The 18,214-nt window shown below is 36.8% G+C and overlaps 1 protein-coding gene across 5 annotated transcripts in view; it reads right to left on the bottom strand.

Annotated features, from left to right (window-relative positions):
* Positions 1-10,582: 10,582 nt before the first annotated feature.
* Positions 10,583-18,214, bottom strand: part of RCOR3 (REST corepressor 3) — a 50,751-nt gene continuing 43,119 nt past the window's right edge. For 3 of the 5 annotated variants that reach the window (XM_060090920.1, XM_060090921.1, XM_060090925.1), the window contains 2 exons: positions 13,597-13,838; positions 10,583-13,137 (listed from right to left, as the gene is read on the bottom strand). In XM_060090920.1, the coding sequence (XP_059946903.1) occupies positions 12,793-13,137; positions 13,597-13,838 (587 nt within the window). In that variant the 3' untranslated portion in view covers positions 10,583-12,792. The remainder of the gene's footprint in view (positions 13,138-13,596; positions 13,839-18,214) is intronic. The other 2 variants (XM_060090922.1, XM_060090924.1) reach the window with 1 other exon arrangement.

The following is an 18,214-nucleotide window of genomic DNA, read 5'->3' as shown; positions in this document are numbered from 1 at the left end:
TCTTTTAGTAGTGGGAAGAGGAGGCTGCACAACTCCAGGGCTAGGAGCCTAAGTGGGAAGGCAGAGAAATTTTAGATGGGTGATAGTTGGAACTCAGGGACCTGTTGCTAGTTCCCCTTGTTGGTCACAGAATCCTCTGCAGGGTGTCTGGGAGAATAGAGAAAACAAACCCTGGGACCTAGCCCAGTCTGATGAAGGAGACATTATCTCTTTCCTCAAGGACCTTGAAGATGGATGGGAAGGACAGGACATAAATATACATTAAATAATGTAAACAAACATTAAAATACTTGCAGATGATAGCTAACATTAAGTTTTATTATACACCAGGTATTGTGCTCAGTGCTTTACCCATATTTACCCATTTGATCATCAGCCCTATTTTATAGTTTGGCAAATTCATCTCTTGAACACTTTGCCCCAAATTGCAAAATTCTTAGTTTTGGTGAGGTGGGATTTGAACCTGGGGAGTCTGGTTCTTGCAGGCTCTTAGTCACTACGCCACCTTGCCCTTCAAAGAAATGGTGGGTGTAACTTCAGACAAAACAACTTTGAGAAGGAGATGAATTTTAGCATTTTTAGTGTTCTCGAAATACTTGCAATGTTATAAACAATCCAGTTTTCAAGCTAAATTCCTCTAGAAAAATAAGGGCAGGTTGGACTATACACTAAATTTTTGCACAGAAGAAAAGGGCTAAACTGTTTCTTCTAAACACCCTAAGATTACCCCCAGACTTCAGACATGGCTTTCACCTGTTTAATTTGCTGGATAAATTGATAAGAATAAAAGATGGCAGCCTTGGCTGTCAATGGAATGATGGTGTTGATGGAGTGGGGAGGACGCCACCTACTGGAATAATAGATGGATGCATTATCTTCGTTGGGCTGCCCTTTGGTGCAAAGACTGATCAATATCGTGGGTTAGTTTGAGCAGGATAAAAGGTCATATCTTCTATCACGGAGAGATCAGTGAGATCATATAAGGAGGAAAAATCCTCTCCTTGGGCCTTACATCGCACCTCTAACTTCAGCTGCCAGTTAAAATGGAAAGTACTTGCCTGTAATGGAACGACACATGGAAAGTGTGATAACAGCAGCATAGCCCTCCCAGGCAAAAAGCGAAACCTCAGGCTCCTGATCACATAGAATGCGCACTTGCTCATTAAGTAGGTCCTGCCTTGAGACAATAAATGAATGAATGCCTGTGGATTTTCTGTATTTAACTTCTTAATCTAGTGATACGAGGCTCCTTTGCTTTCATCAAATAACCTTTATCCAGCTCTGCTGGTCAGTGTGCTGACCACCACAGGAAGAGACGCAGGGAGTGCTGGGGGAAAGGGGGCTTCTCCCAGGACTGATGTAATTTTTTTTAAAAAACTCCTTTTCCGGACTTCCCTGGTGGCGCAGTGGTTAAGAATCCACCTGCCAACGCAGGGGACACGGGTTCGAGCCCTGGTCCCTAGTCCGGGAAGATCCCACATGCCCTGGAGCATGCATCACATGCCCTGTGAGCCAAAACTACTGAGCCTGAGCTCTAGAGCCCGCGAGCCACAACTACTGAAGCCTGTGTGCCTAGAACCTGTGCTCCACAACAAGAGAGGCCACCGCAATGAGAAGGCCGCACACCGCAACAAAGAGTAGCCCCTGCTAGCCGCAACTAGAGAAAGCCCGTGCACAGCAAAGAAGACCCAATGCAGCCAAAAGTAAATAAATAGATTTATTTTTTAAAAAAACCCTCCTTTTCCAAAGACTTTTTCAAAAGGTACATCCATTGTCTGGATGTATCACAGTTTGCTTATTCATCCACTTACAGAAGGACATCTTAGTTTTCCATCTTAGTTTTGGCAATTATGAATAAAACTACTATAAACATTTGTGTGCAGGTTTTGGCATGAACACACATCTCATATGTACATGCATCCGGCAGCTGCACTTGTAGCTTAGTAGCTCAAAAAAGACCCATGTTTCTTTTGTTCTACTTGATTCACTCTATTCTCATCTAGGCTCAGTGCTTATTTGAAGAGAACAGACTTATGCTGTACCTGTATTTTCTGTATTTATTTCAGGGGGTCCCCGACTCAATACACACAACTCACCCATCCCGTTCTCTGTTCATGGTCTGATTATCTGATAGTCACTGTTTTTGTAGGAGAAATGAGATTTTTATTATTTTAAAATTAGGCCTGCTCTCTTCATTGTATGCTTGGCTAAATGTGGATTCTGTCCATTTTGACAGTTCCTTTAATAAGATTCACACATGCAAATTCCCATCAGTGCTTGGAAAGACATTTTAACATTAATTCTGCCTAACATTAATTCACTGTAAGACATTAAACTATAGATTTTAAGGTTGATATTTAACCTTAGGAACCATGAAGTAAGATCAAGGATTTGATTGGCATGATTTGGCTTTGTTAGACTTTGTAATAAGTTGATAACAAGGAAGACCTTTCTTTTTTTTCTTTTGGTATTTCTTCTTTTTGAGAGTGGTGGCTACTCTATATGAAGAGATTTTAAACAATGCTCTTATACCTTGGTTAACCACATCTTCTGTTTCACAGAAAACAAGACAGAAGAATTAAGAAGGAAAGGCAGAAGCTCAGGAAGGGGTTAACCTGGGAAAAATTGACAAATAAAGTTCAAATGTCTTTGATTCCAACCACACCTCAGTATTCCATGACCTTGCCCCTCTGTCCTGAGAAATCCCATGTGATCTTCTGTGGGCACAATAGGGGCCTCTCATTACGGAAACACTGGAGTCCCTATTGCACATACTTTTGTTTCATACTTTTCCCTTTTTTAAACAACTTTACTGTTATACTTTCAATACCATTCATCCAATCAATGAATTTTAGTAAATGTATACAGTTTTTCAACCATAGCCAGAATGAAATTTTAGAACAAATCCATCACCCCTTGTCCTTTTGCAGTCAATCCCCACTCCCAGCCCTGGACTCAGGCAAGAGCGGATCTGCTTCCTGTTTCTATAGTTTTGCATTTTCTGGAAAATTTATGTAAATAAACATGTACCACTTTGTGTCATTTGGCATAATGTTTCTGAGGTTCAACCATTTTGTTGCATATATCAGTAGTTTCTTCCTTTTAATTGCTGCATAGTATGCTGTTGTATAGATACACTACATTTTGTTTATCCATTCACCAGCTGATAGATATTTGGATTATTTCCAGCTTTGGGCTATTATAAATAATGCTGCTATGAATAAAAGAAAAAAAAGAATGCTGCTGTGAATATTTGAATACAAGTTTTTGTGTGGACATACATTTTCTTTCTCTTTAGGTAGACCTAGGAATAAATTACTGGGTTGTGTTGTACATGTACATTTAATCTGTTGGAGATTGCCAAACAGCTTTGCAAAGTGGCTTATCACTGTAGCATATTACATTTCTACCAGCTGTATGAGAGGGTTCCAGTTTCTTCACATCCTTGACAACGGTTGATATCGTCAGTCGTTTTAATATTAACCATTCTAGTGGGTGTTATACACACCTTGTTGGGGCTTTTCTTTTCATTTCCCTTATGATTAATGATGTGACATCTTTCCATGTGCTCATTTGCCATTTGCATATCTTCTTTGACAAATGTCTTCAAATCTTCTGCTTATTTTTTGTTGTTGTTCTCTTTTTATTGACTTGTAAGAGTTATTATTATTTAGTTCTAAGAGTTCATATACATTCTGGCTTTGAAAAGATCTTTTAAAATCTTGATGAAATCCAATTTATTAATTTTTTTCTATTGTAGATCATGCTATTGGTTACATTGTTTCTTCTATATTTTCTTCTAAAACTTTATAGTTTTAGATCCTACATCTTGGCCTATAATCCGTTACAAGTTAATTTTTGTGGGCAGTGTGAATTTTTTTTTTGACATCTTTATTGGAGTATAATTGCTTTACAATGGTGCATTAGTTTCTACTTTATAACAAAGTGAATCAGCTATACATATACATATATCCCCACATCTCCTCCCTCTTGCGTCTCCCTCCCATCCTCCCTATCCCACCCCTCTAGGTGGTCACAAAGCACTGAGCTGATTTCCCTGTGCTATGCGGCTGCTTCCCACTAGCTATCTATTTTACATTTGGTAGTGTATATATGTCCATGTGGGGGGTGTGAATTAAAGATCATCCTTTTTTTTTTTTTTTTTCCCATACAGATATTCTATCCTTTCTGCCATTGAATTACCCTGGAACTGTCATGGAAAATCAATTGACCATATATTTGTGAGCGTATTTCTGGACTCTATTCTGTTCCATTGATCTATGTGTCCATCCTTACACCGATATCACACTGTCTTCATTACTGCAACTTTATAACAAGTATGGAAATCACTTAGTGTAAGTCACTCAATTTTGTTCTTCTTTTTCAAAATTGTTTTGGTTAATCTAAGTTCCGGGTTGGCACTTGTTTTTGTAAATAAAGTTTTATTGACATATAGCCATGCCTGTTCATTATGTATTTTCTATGACTGTTTTTGAACTACATTGGTAGAGATGAATAGTTGCAACAGGGACTGTGGAGACTGAAGAGCCTAAAATACTTACTGTCTTGGCCATTTAGAGAAAAAATTTCCTGGCTCCTGGCCTAGGTCCTTGCAATACCATAAAAATTTTGGAATTAGCTTGTCAATTTGTACAAAACAAGGCTAAGATTTTGATAGGGATTGGGTTTAATATATAAAGCAATTTGAGGGGAATTACCATCTTAACAATATTGTTTTCCAATTCATGAATGTGGTATGTCCCCCCATTTATTTAGGTCTTCTTTAATTTGTCTCAGCAGTATTTTACGTATTTCAGTGAACAGCTCTTTCACATTTTTGTTAAAATATATTGTTAAATATTTTATTCCTTTTGATACTACTGTGAGTAAAATTGTTCTCTTGATTCTATTTTCAGACTATTCATTGCTAGTATATAAAAATACAACTGATTTTATATTGATCTTGTATCTTGTGACCTTCTTGAACTCATTATTCTATAAGTGTTTGGAGGTTTATTAGTATTTTTTACATGCAAGATCATGTCATCTACAATTAAAGACAATTTTTGTTCTGCCTTTCACATCTGTAAGCCTTTATTTTTCTTGCCGTATTGAATTGGCTAGAACCACCAGTAAAATGTTGACTAGAAGTGATGAGAACAGGTATCCTTAGCTTGGTTCCAATCCTAGGGGAAAGCACTCAGTTAAGTGTAATATTACTTATAGGCTTTTGTGGATGTTTTTTATCAGGTTGAGAAAGTTCCCTTATATTTCTAGTTTTTTGAGAGTTTTTATCAGGAATAGATGTTGGATTTTGTCAAATGTCTTTTCTGTGTCTATTTTTATGATCATTTTCCTTTTCCCTTTATTTTATTAATATGATGTATTGCAATGATTCTCAACTGAGGGGTTTGCTCCCTGAGGGACATTTGGTAATGGCTGGAGATATTTTTGATAAACTGGAGGTGACAGAGAGGATGCTACTGGCATCTGGTGGATAAAGGCTGAGGATTCTGCTATACATCTTACAGTGCACAACAAAGAATTATTTAGCAGAAAATGTCAATAGTGCTGAGGTTGTGAAACTCTAGTATATTACATTAATTGATTTCTTTTGTTAAACCAAACTTGCTTTCCTGTGATAAACACCACTGGGTTATGTTCTGCAATCCTTTTACTGCTGAATTTTATTTGCTAATATCTGTTAAGGATTTTTGCATCTCTGTTCATTAGTCTGAAGTTTCTTTTTTTTTTTTTTGTCTTTATCTGGCTTCAAATCAGAGTAATAATGCTCTTATAGAATGAATAGGGAAGTGTTCCTTCCTCCTGTATTTTCTGAGTTCATGTAGCCTTGGTGTTATTTCTTAAAGGGTTTGATAGAATTCACTAATAAAGCTATGTGGGCCAAGACTTTTTTATGTGTGAATACTTTTTTTTAAATTAATTAATTTATTTATTTTTGGCTGTGTTGGGTCTTCATTGCAGGCTTTTTCTAGTTGTGGTGAGCAGGGGCTACTCTTTGTTGCGGTGTGCAGGCTTCTCATTGCAGTTGTTTCTCTGGTTGCGGAGCATGGGCTCTAGGCAAGCGGGCTTCAGTAGTTGTGGCGCATGGGCTTGGTTGCTCCGCAGCACGTGGGATCTTCCTGGACGAGGGCTCGAACCCACGTACCCTGCATTGGCAGGTGCATTCTTAACCACTGCACCACCAGGGAAGCCCCTATGTGTGAAGACTTTTAATCACAAATTCAATTTCTTTACTTGATTCAGATTTTCTATTCTTTTTGAGACAGTTGTGGTTAAGAATTTGTCCATTTTAAAAACATTTACAAATTTGTTGACGTAAAGTGTTCATAAGGTTCCTTTACAAATACTTTTAATTTCTGTAGGTTATGTAGTGATGATCCATCTTCCAGTCTAGATTTTGATAATTTGCACAATTTTTTTCTTGATGTAACAAATTTTCTAACTAATGAATTTTCTATTTTGTTGATCTTTTCAAGAAGCAGCTACTGGTTTCAGGGATTTTTCTCTATTGTTTTCCTGGTATCTATTTCATTTATTTTAATTATGATTTTATTTCTGCTCTTGTGTTTACTTTAAGTTATATTTACTCTTTTCTTTCTAGTTTTTTTTTAAAATTAATTAATTTATTAATTTATGGCTGTGTTGGGTCTTCGTTTCTGTGCGAGGGCTTTCTCTAGTTGCGGCGAGCGGGGGCCACTCTTCATCGCGGTGCGCGGGCCTCTCACTGTCGCAGCCTCTCTTGTTGCGGAGCACAGGCTCCAGACGCGCAGGCTAGTAGTTGTGGCTCACAGGCCCAGCTGCTCCGCGGCATGTGGGATCTTCCCAGACCAGGGCTCGAACCCGTGTCCCCTGCATTGGCAGGCAGATTCTCAACCACTGCGCCACCAGGGAAGCCCCTCTTTCTAGTTTTTAAAGAAGAAAGCTTAGATGATTGATTTTATCTTCCTATATAATATAAACGTTTAAAGCTATCAACTTCCTTCTAGGCACAACATTTTTATATACTGTTTTTACTTATATTCAGTTCAAGATATTTTCTAATTTCCCTTGTAACTTATTTTCTGACCCATAACTTATTTAGAAATGAGTTGTTTAATTTCCTAATATTTGAGAATTTTCCATATTTCTGTTGCTGATTTCTAGTTCCATTGTACTTAGAGAACATATTCTGGGTAACTTGAACACTTTTCCATTTATTAAAACTTGCTTATGGCACAGAATATGGTCTATTCTTGGAAATATTTCATGTGCACATGAAATGAATGTTTACTCTGCTGTTGTTGGGTGGAATAATCTATAAATTTCAATTAGGTAAAAGTGATTGATTGTGTTGTTCAGATCTTCTATATTCTTACTCATTTTGGGTTTTCATGTTCTATCAACTATTAAGAGATGGGTATTTAAATCACTGACTTTAATGGCAGATTTGCCTATTTCTTCTTGCAGTTCTATCAGGGATCCTCTTGATGAATTCGCACCTTTATCATTATGCAGTGAACATCTCTATCTTTGACAATATTCCTTGCTTTGAAATCTTTGTCTGACATTAATACAGTCACTCCAACTTTCTTTTAATTGTGAAGATGGTATATATTTGTTCATTGTATTTGTTTCTATTGCTGCATAACAAATTACTCCAAAATTTAGCAGCTCAAAACAACACTCTTTAATTCACAGTTTCTGTGGTGTTAAGAAATCTGGGCACAGCTTAGCTGAGTTCTCTGTCTCAAGGTCTCTCACAGTCTGCAGTCAAGGTGTTGGCTGAGCTCTAGTCACCTCAAGGCCCAACTGGGGAAGGATCCACTTCCAAGCATACGTGGTTGTTGGCAGGGTTCAGGTCCTGGAAAGTTGTTATTCTGAGGGCCTAACTTTTCTGCTGGCTGTTGGCAGGGTGCTTGCCTCAGATCCTTGCCACATGGGCCTCTCCAACAGGCAGCTTGCTTCAACAAAGCATGCAAGCAGAGAAATCTACTAACAAGACAGAAGTCCCAGTCTTTGAGCCTAACCACAGAAGTGACATTCCATCACCTTTGCTGTATTCTATTGGTCAGAAGCAAGTCCCTAAGTCCAGCCCGCACACAATGGCATGAATACCGGGAAGCAGGAATCCTTGGAGGCTGCTCTGTATCTGCCTTGAATTTGAGGTTATTATGGGATCCTTTTGGGAATGTCAGTGTTTTCCTGCTCTTTTGCCTTTGCGGAGTTGGAGCTTCTTCAGTTCTATGAGGTTTTTGTCATAAATCTGTCTCTATCTGCTGGTGGCACCTTCTCTGGCTTTCCAGCACTGTTAAGCATTATTTCCGTTTTTGTATTTCTTGTCATTTCACCAAACTTTGGGGTGGGAAGAAAAATAAATAAACTGAGGCACAGGGAGGTGAAGTAACTTCAGTGGAGTTGGGAGAGTCACCATGGTACAGGGAGAACTTTTTATATATAAGTGACAAGCCCCTCAACAATTCTGATTGTTTTCAAATTCTCTTTTGGAAAGGGCACAGCATGTGAACAAAAATGGTCTTGGGGGCTTCCCTGGTGGCGCAGTGGTTAAGAGTCCGCCTGCTGATGCAGGGGACACGGGTTCGTGCCCCCATCCGGGAAGATCCCACATGCCGCGGAGCGGCTGGGCCCATGAGCCATGGCAGCTGGGCCTGCGTGTCCGGAACCTGTGCTCCGCAGCGGGAGAGGCCACAGCAGTGAGAGGCCTGCGTACCGAAAAAGAAAAAAAAAAAAAGGTCTTGGGAATAAAGGCCTTTTGAAGCCAAATCCTGCCAATTATGAAAGCTGCTCTGGGCAGTAAGCTAGATAGATACCTCAAGAGATAGATACCTTGTGTTGTGGTATTATTCAGGATCTTCTTAGTTATTGGTAATTGTACATTATATATATTTAAATAAAATTAAATAGAATAAAAATTAAACCTTTCTTAAAATAATCCAGAAAAAAAGATAATTCTATAAAGCATTCTGGAAGTTAACCTTCATGCCATTTACAGTGTGAAGACTGCTCCTAGATCTCTCCACTTCACTTTCCCAGCATCTTTTTCTGAGACTGCTCACCCAATTCCAGCTTTAAGATTGTAAAGTTTAAGTCACCACAATGCAAAGAAAGATCTGTTCCTTATCAACAGCCTACTTTAAATCTGGTAAAGACAATTTGCAAACATCTCAATCCAACACTAATTTCTGGTCTTCATTGTTTCTCCCCTAAGTGTGTTCTTCTGATAACAGAAGAAGGGAAGATAATGCCACATGGCCTCTTAGACACAGTCACACATTTAGGAACCTTCCTCTTAATGTTTTACTACCAAACTCCATTGTTACCAAAATTTATTGTTGCAGAACATTCCTTCACTAAGGCAGTTAGTCAAGATTTAAATTGGGAGGAGTTACATGTGACCTATTTTTTTCCCTAAGAGTGGGCAGTTAAGGTACCCCCACAAATGCATCAAAAAATGAGGTACTTTCTTGTAGACATTTTATAATATAGCATGGTTTCTCAAACTTGGTTCTTGGATTCTTTCTGTATTCATTTACTCTGTAATCTCATGAATGATTTATCTATAATGAATGTCCAAATTAAAAAACTAATACACATTTTCTTGTTTCCTATTATCAGAATGTATTCATCATTTATTTCAGGAAAGCACAAAAAGAGAGATCCTCCTTTGAGTTCTAAGTCAGATTATTATTATTATTATTATTTTTTTTTTTTTTTTTGCGGTATGCGGGCCTCTCACTGTTGTGGCCTCTCCCGTTGCGGAGCACAGGCTCCGGACGCACAGGCTCAGCGGCCATGGCTCACGGGCCCAGCCGCTCTGCGGCATGTGGGATCTTCCCGGACAGGGGCATGAACCCATGTCCCCTGCATTGGCAGGCGGACTCTCAACCACTGCGCCACCTGGGAAGCCCCAGATTATTATTTTTGAGGAGACCCTGACACCCCAGTGTTAAGTGATCAGCAGTTATTAATATCCATGGATAATATTCTTTTGATAGCAGGAAGAAACATTAAAAGAATACAACATATTTAATAACTAAACTTGGTACTTTAACCAAAGTATTTGCAACATTCTTAGTATAGTTGAAAATCATGACTGCCAGGTTTTTTTGGCTTGTTCTCTACATCTATTCCTAAAAAGAATGCAGGGCTATATTAAGACAGAATTTGACGTTCTTTCACCTTTATTTTACATTATATTTTACTCACTTTGTTATAAGATTATTAAGAAAAAGTTTGATCATAACCTACTTTTACCTCCATCGTATTACACTGGAATTAAATCATATAGAAAAATAATTTTTATTAATATCACCAGATGTATCAACAGCGTGATTTATTTTTAGTTACGTAATGAAAAAAAATACTTGGGTGTAGATTTTTTTTTAACTGATAAACTTGAAATTAATGAAATGGTCATTAAAAGATTTTCAGGTTTTTGCTTTTTTTTTATATAAAAATCAGTATTTAGAATTTCACAGTGAAGAGGTCTTAAATTTCTCATACAACATGAAATTATATAAAAATAGAAGACATACACATCTTTAACTCTTTAATCCTTTGATTAAGCAGCAAGCATATCACTCTTCCAGGCCAAACACTGCTTAAACAAAAAAGAAAAATAATGACGTGCAAAATATTTACAAAATATGCAAAGCACACAATAAAGACATCTCACTATATACATGTGTCATATTACTAATGAAGCTAAGATTTTTCTACTGTGTGCTCTAGTGTACGTAAATCAAATTACAGCACATCCCTCAGATACAGCACCTTTGCCCATGGTTGGGATAGAATGGATTTTAAATGAATCACAATATACTTAACAGCTGGACAGATGCTGGTGCTGACCAACTTGACTCACATATCCCACACACTGTATACTGAAGGTCTACTGACAAGAGACAAGACAATAGAAGCTGTATAGTATGCACATATGCAAGACAATCTAAATACTTTTAAAAATGCTTTAGATATTTTCCTTTAAGATATATAACTGTCCCCATGGCTATTAAAGTAAAAATAAGTATAAGTTCTTGAATATTAGGAATTTTAAATCATAAGGTGATCCAATGAGAGAGAAAGAACACATCCTGGAAAAAGTTTTAGATTATGCCAGAACTTAAGGTCCTTATGGAAAGAAGTGGTCTAAACTTCAAAATTAAAACTAATCAATGGATTTAAGTCAATAGCTCGTTAACATTTTAGAGCCAAAGGTAGGGACTACCCAATATTTGGGGAATATACGACATCTCGAAATATAAACTAGGGCCTTTGATGTTGACCATTTCGTGAAACAGTTCTAAATGTGAGAATGTGAATGTGCAAACATTTAGCTTAAGTTCCACTAGTATAGCAATCTAAGAGATCTGTCCCTTTGCACAGGTCATGATTCCAATATGAAATCATTGTATCAAAAATATTAGTAATACATTGTTGAAATACTATCACTTGTAAAATATTCTTTGTAGGTGCTTAATGATTATGTGTTGAACTAAGAAGACTTGAAATTTTTTGTTTCTTTATAAAAGGGGTCTCAGCATTTTAAATTAACAGCACAATTGTGACAATATACTGATACATCTTTGGATAACACAGAACAAATTCTTAAATTTATTTTATGAAATAATGTTGATGATTTAACCCTAAACCAAACCCAGAAGTACAGGTCAGCTGCAAGGAATACACAAATGCATCCAAATAGTACAATAGAGTTTATCAAGAAAACATACTTTATATTAAATACAGACCATATTAATAAGTCTGACGGCAATTTGAAGTTCAGAACCTAAACACAAAAAGGGTACTGTAAATAAATGCTTCCATAACCACTATCTCCACATAACTGACAAAATATAATTCTCTTCTAAAGTCCCCAATGTAGGCAACTACTAGTTAAAAGCAGATAGCATTTAGAAAGATTAAAAAAAAAATCAAAATTAACTCCATTTTCAAGGAACTTAAAGACACTGTACTTTAACAGATTAAATCCTCAATTATATGTAAAATTATTATTCCGATCCTCTTACTACTGCAAGATGGCGAGTCAATGACCTTTAAGCAAGGACTTTGCACTAGGACCCTAAATTGTGTGTTAAAAGAGTTAGCAGGCTCAGTACATTCTTTGTGGGTTCATATAATTGCTTTGCAATTGATTAAATTGCTTTCTTTTAAAGGAATATATTTAAATTCCTTTAGAAAAAAAAAGCAAGAGTTTTTGAAAAAAGGGATATGCAGCTATAATTTCTTAAATATGCATTAAATGAACATATGTCAAAATCTGAAATGCAGGCTATCTATTCTTGCACTCCTAACATAGGAAAATGTTAAAAATTAAATTAAAGAAAAAAGAGAAGAAGTCGAACATCCTTAACTTATGAAACTTAAGGAGTTTCCACAATTCCTAAGTCAATATTCCTGTACTAAGAGCCTTGACTATGAAGAGGCAGGAATATAAAGATTCTCAATAAAATAAATACAGTAAAAACAAAACAAAAACCCTCGGTATACAGAATACTTAATCTCTTTTCCTTTAATGAGATTATGTCACTGAATGTATACTCTAGAAAGGAGGCTAACTATAGGCTTTCTGTTGTATAACATTTCAGTTGCGTGAACTAAAAAATTTCTTAGGCATCTAGCCCACTGCCACAGAACTAGTTCGCAGCCTCAGTGTCTAGGAAGGATTATTCTTTCTTCTTTTGCATCAGTCAGGTGAGCACTGGTATAATGATGGGGTGAAAAGTTACTGCAGCTCTGTCCAATTTAATCCTAGTGCAGTGAGGACTGTGAATCTGTCTGAATTCCGATAAGTGATGGTGGCTGCTGACCACCAACTGTGGACAACACTGGTCTTGGGTTTAGACGGGGTGGCATAGAATTAGCAGGGCGAATGAGAGGTGGTGGAGGCTGATTTAAAGTTGGCCGGGGCTGGATGAACCGAGCCTGCTGCTGGAGTGGAGGAGGCTGCCGGTGAAGAGCAGGGGCAGCAGGCAGTGTTGGACGAAGAAGTGGTGGAGGCTGGTTCAGAGTGGCAATGGGGGCTGTTGGTGTTGGAGTGGATGATGGGGCAGGAGGTGATGGACCCAGAGTCCGAGGAGCCTGTGGGGTCTGTGCCTAGAGGTGAAGAAACAAAAATACACGTATGAGATGACAGTTCCTAATGAATTTAATACAATATAGTTTGGGCTGTCACAGGAAAAACAAAACAAAACAAAAACATAACACCAGTGTTTTTTGGAAGCACAAGCTTCTTTTATTTTAAACAAAACAAAACAAAAACCCAAAAACCGAAAAAGCAACGAAGCTACCAAACAGGCATCTTTATTAGTAAACAGCTTAACACTGGAAATAAAAATAAGACTATGAAAGAACAATACACTCTCCATTCTTCTAGGATCAGAACTTAGCATGTCATTATGACTTAAGAGTCACGAGAGATGCACCACTGAGTAAGTGTATTGTCAACCTTTCATGCTCATTTAGCTAGTCCTCTGACAAATTAACCTTATAGAACACCACACAAAATGGTGATTCCTCAACTCATATTAGCTCAAATTCCATACACAAACACACCTCCTCTTCTTCATCAGTGCTCTTCCCTGATGGCACATTAGAAGCACTTTTTGTCTCCTCCCCTAAAGTAGAAGCATCACCATTAGAAGCCTGGGTTCCTTGTTCTGCTTCCCACTCCTGCAATACCTCCTCTAAGTTAAACCGACGCCTGTAGTTTACAAAGAAGTTCTTCACTTGGCCAACAGTCTTGTTGCCAATTACATCTGCAATAGCTTGAAAATCTTTACCATATTTGCGGACACCTGGAAGGCAAAGTAAATAATACACCTGTGAAGGATCAATAAGGAGAGCTGTGTGTACTATACATCATGCACACACACAAGATACCAGCAATGAAAATCCTTTCTGATAAACTCTGTGCATTTCTCAATTCTGAGATAGAGGCTAAGATATCAGGGTCACAGATGAAAACTATAAATTATGTCATTTCATCGAGCCAGCCACTTGCCTTCAACTGAACAATCAGAAACTTACCATTTTTTACATACTCAGTTATTTTCTCCAATCCTCTCTTGAACTCTCAAATACAGTCCATTTATTGTAAAGCATTGAATTCTTTGTTCCATCCTCAATTCCACATTCATTTATTTCCCTAGTAGCCAGTCACCTAAATTTGAGCAACACCGTTTGTAAACAAAACTGGATGGGAACGAACCATCTCTTTTATCCCCTCAATGGACTGAGTGAGTAGTCTTAGGGTTCCCCCATTAAGAAAAGCATTGTAATTTTGGTCTTAACACTAACTTCAACATAATCACTTGCCTACCTTACCAGGTACCAATGAAGAGAAATGAGATAAGAATTTAAATACAAAAAGCAGGAGAATCATCACAATCTGATGGACCAAAAAAAGGGGAAACTATTTTTCAGAGTTTGTTGGATTTTAACTCATCTAACAGTTCTAAGGACTGTATATGAAGGATTCCTAGATATGCTCTGTAGCCTAAAGAATTAGGGTATAATAGTGACTACTTGTAGATACTTGTGCTTATCATCACTACCTTAAATTTAAGAAGGATTGTACATTCAGTTATTAAAAAACCTAACTTCCATAAAATTATGGAAATTTTATTAAATGAAGGATAATATTTGATTTATGAACTTGAGATAGTCAATTATGCTACAGAGTTTAAAGTGAGTTTATATACTCAGATGGACAATAATTTGCTCTTAAGGGAATTCTAAAAGATATTCACTGACTCATTCTAGAAAGAGATGCACTTAGCTCAAAATATAAAAGCTGTCAAAATTTTTACTTTACAATTTGATAACTGCTTTTTAAAATACCAGAAAACAGTAACTCATTAATTAGAGATGAGAAAGGAGAAAAAAAATATTGATGTCTACGGTATTAAAGTCTGTAGTTTAACCTAAGCAGCCAGAAATACAGGAATTTAGATAAACTTAACATGTATACAATCACACATAAGAGAATAATATAAGGACATATTAAGACCCCAGCAGAAATGCTAGACATATTCTTACTGATAGCTATTTGGGTGATACACCTATTACCTAAAGCACCAGCATGATATAACTCCTGCTCTTAAATTCCGTGCTTATTTTTTATTGAAAGCTTGGGAGTAAGTATCTCTTGCTACATTCAACTTGCTAGGCTTGACTCTATGGGGAGTTCCTTTCTCTTAGAGCATTTTGGGTAGGAGACCTGACGTTATTAAGCTATAACCATATCCCATTGTTAATACAGAGTTTTGGGTTTATAAACTATGCTCATTTGCTCTATTCTCAAAGGGAAAGACATATGCATGACAACAAAGTAATAATGATACTTAAACATTGCTTATAATATTTTATTTTATATTCATTTACAATATAAATGAACTTATATTCTCTTAAATCCATGAGCTGATTTCCAGTTTGAACTTCATAACTGAGTATAAATTCTAATGGTGACTAGGTTCCACCAAGGGTTTATCTGGCAATAAGAACCCAAGGTCATTTCATATGAAGAATTACTGCTGCATACTCAAGTACTTCTCTACTACTTGTACTTTGGAAAACAGCAACTCAACCTGAGATGACTGCACTGAAAAACAAATACTACTTGGAAACCACACACAGTATTCTACCAGTGTACTAATTTTCATAAGGGATATTTAATTTACATTCTAGAAATGTCCAATGCTACTGAATACGTGAGTTTAGAAATGAAAACCTTAAATAAATCTAGGATTAGATCTGCTATATTCTTAGCAAGAAGTCACATTAAGAGTAACTCTTGACTCCAAGTCTGACAATATTACAACCCTCCGAACACCCATTTGTTTAGCAAAATATACTCTAAAACCTACCACTACGCTGTCCCCAAGTCTAACTCCACTATATAAATGTCCCCTCTTCTTCTGACTCTTTTTTTTTTTTTTGGTCTTCCACTTTATTTTCTCTTGCTTAATAGACTTCGCCTTGTCACTAATATTGTTGCATTTCCAGAATTGCATGCCCCCAAACCAAAACTACTTCCTATAGGAACTTTAGTTTACCCAGACACTTTGGATTTTCTTCAGGTCACCTAGGTTCTGAGTCACCTAGGTAAGTTTATCATTAACTTGTGTATGCTAGTCTCAACTACTTTGCAAAGTCTTAAGGCTCAGACCACACTGTAGACTTCTGTAGTCTGGCTAAGGATCTCAATCATGTCCTAAGAATAAGTGGGTCCAGATATTAATGTCTTTAACCTGCAGGATGGCTGGGCCGGGTGTGGAAGAGCAAGAGCTCCTTGGCAGTCTCCTCTGGACAAACAACAGCCTCATCTGTCTGCCTCAGTGTGTTATGAAAATTTTCATAATTTTCTCTGTGTGCCATGATGTGAAAAAGGTTGGAAAGTACTACCCTATGGAATACAAAGTACCACCAGCATTACTACAACGCAGAGTACAGAGGAAGTGCTCAGGAAATACGACTGATTTTTCTTCTCCATAGGGCTTCATTCTATTATTCTTCCCAAGCTACAGGAGTCACATATGGCTGACTTCTTTATCACTTTCACATTCCCAGTGACGTTGCACATTTTGGCTAGAAGGTGGAATTCTTAAGCTCTGTACTATGGCTGATAACTAGTCAAACTCTAGTGAAACACCAACTGAAGACTTAATGGGACTGACTTCTTCCGATGAATCCCCAGCTAGGCTTCTGGAGGTCAGCCTAGCAAGGCAGCGGTGCTAAGCAACCATCTTTAACAACCTATGATATCAGAGCTACTTTGTTACAACTCGTACCTGGGGAAAGGGTGGTCCATTCTTTTTCCACAGTTTATAAAAAACGAGGTCCATCATATCTCATATTATATCCCTCATAAGAATTGGTGCTAGAATGACTTAGGAAGTTCTTACTACAAAACTTGAAATTTCTCCTTCATTTTCATCATTAAATACTGCAGGTATGAGAATTTTGCTATGCTTTAAAAAATGTTCACCTTGATAAAAATTCTAGGCACAAAAAACACAAAAAATGGGAATGCTAATATTAATGACCTTGAAAACCCAAATTTGTATTCTAATGAAGGATCAACTTCTCATGGATTTCTTCAATAAACAGATTTTTATGGTCTGAATTATATCCCATATCATAGGCTGAATCAATAAAGTAATACTGTAAGACAATAAGATAGCACAACTATTCCTAATTAGTAACTCTATTTCCTTATGTGAAATACTATCTCTACCACTTTTGATTGACAATTCACTAAAGGTATCAAAAAGTAAACAAGTTAAATCATCTAATCACTCATTATCTCATTATGAAATAACAAATAAATGTAGAATACTTTTTAAATCTCTCTAAAACAAAACAAAACAAAAAAAAGATTAAATCTCTCTCACTCCTCCTGAAGATATAAAAGGCTTAGGTCCTATCTGAACCACTGTTTTAAATTAAATTTGTGACCTTTAGGGCAAGAGGTCAGTTTTCAAAGGTGAGTGGGAAAAAACTTGAGAGAACCCCGGAAGAGGGAAATTAAATATTTCCCAGGGAGAGGAAAAAATTGTTTTCAGTAAAATTTCTAAATTTCATTTCAAAGTTACAGTGAAACAACATGGCTTCTACACTGGCAGATGAAACCGTATAATCTTTATAATATATACTTTTAAAGTTTTGTTTGGGAATTAAGATAAAAATATAACTCATTAGGATATTGTGTTATCATTATTTTATTTTCCAACCAGTGTTCTATATTACCCAACCAAAAAACAATTCGTATTTTTAGAGCTTCGGGTAGTAAAATAGTAAGTTCAGGAGCATTTGTAATACGGTGTTTCCCAACTCTGGACATGGTATTTAGACGTTTTTTTAATTTGACAGAAAGGATATCATAAATCTGCTTTTGGTACATTTAAAAAGCTATTTTTTAAATCTTATTTTGGACTCCAAAAAAAAACCAAAGCCAACATTACCGTGACAAGCTACTTCTAGATATAAGTAATGAAAAGTTGGGGGATACTTTTTTCCTGCTTCTTGCACAAATGTCTTAAGGTGAGCAGGTACTTAGTATAATTGGGAAATATTAATTTTTCAAAAATCTATTTTTGAAGTAAGAACACAGTGACATCTAGAAACTCCAAGGATATGGTTCTTTCCTATCAGTAAGAGGTTAATTTTAAAC

The sequence above is a fragment of the Mesoplodon densirostris genome, chromosome 2, assembly GCF_025265405.1.
Source record: "Mesoplodon densirostris isolate mMesDen1 chromosome 2, mMesDen1 primary haplotype, whole genome shotgun sequence".
Lineage (NCBI taxonomy): Eukaryota > Metazoa > Chordata > Mammalia > Artiodactyla > Ziphiidae > Mesoplodon > Mesoplodon densirostris.
This window is presented reverse-complemented; position numbering and strand designations above follow the sequence as displayed.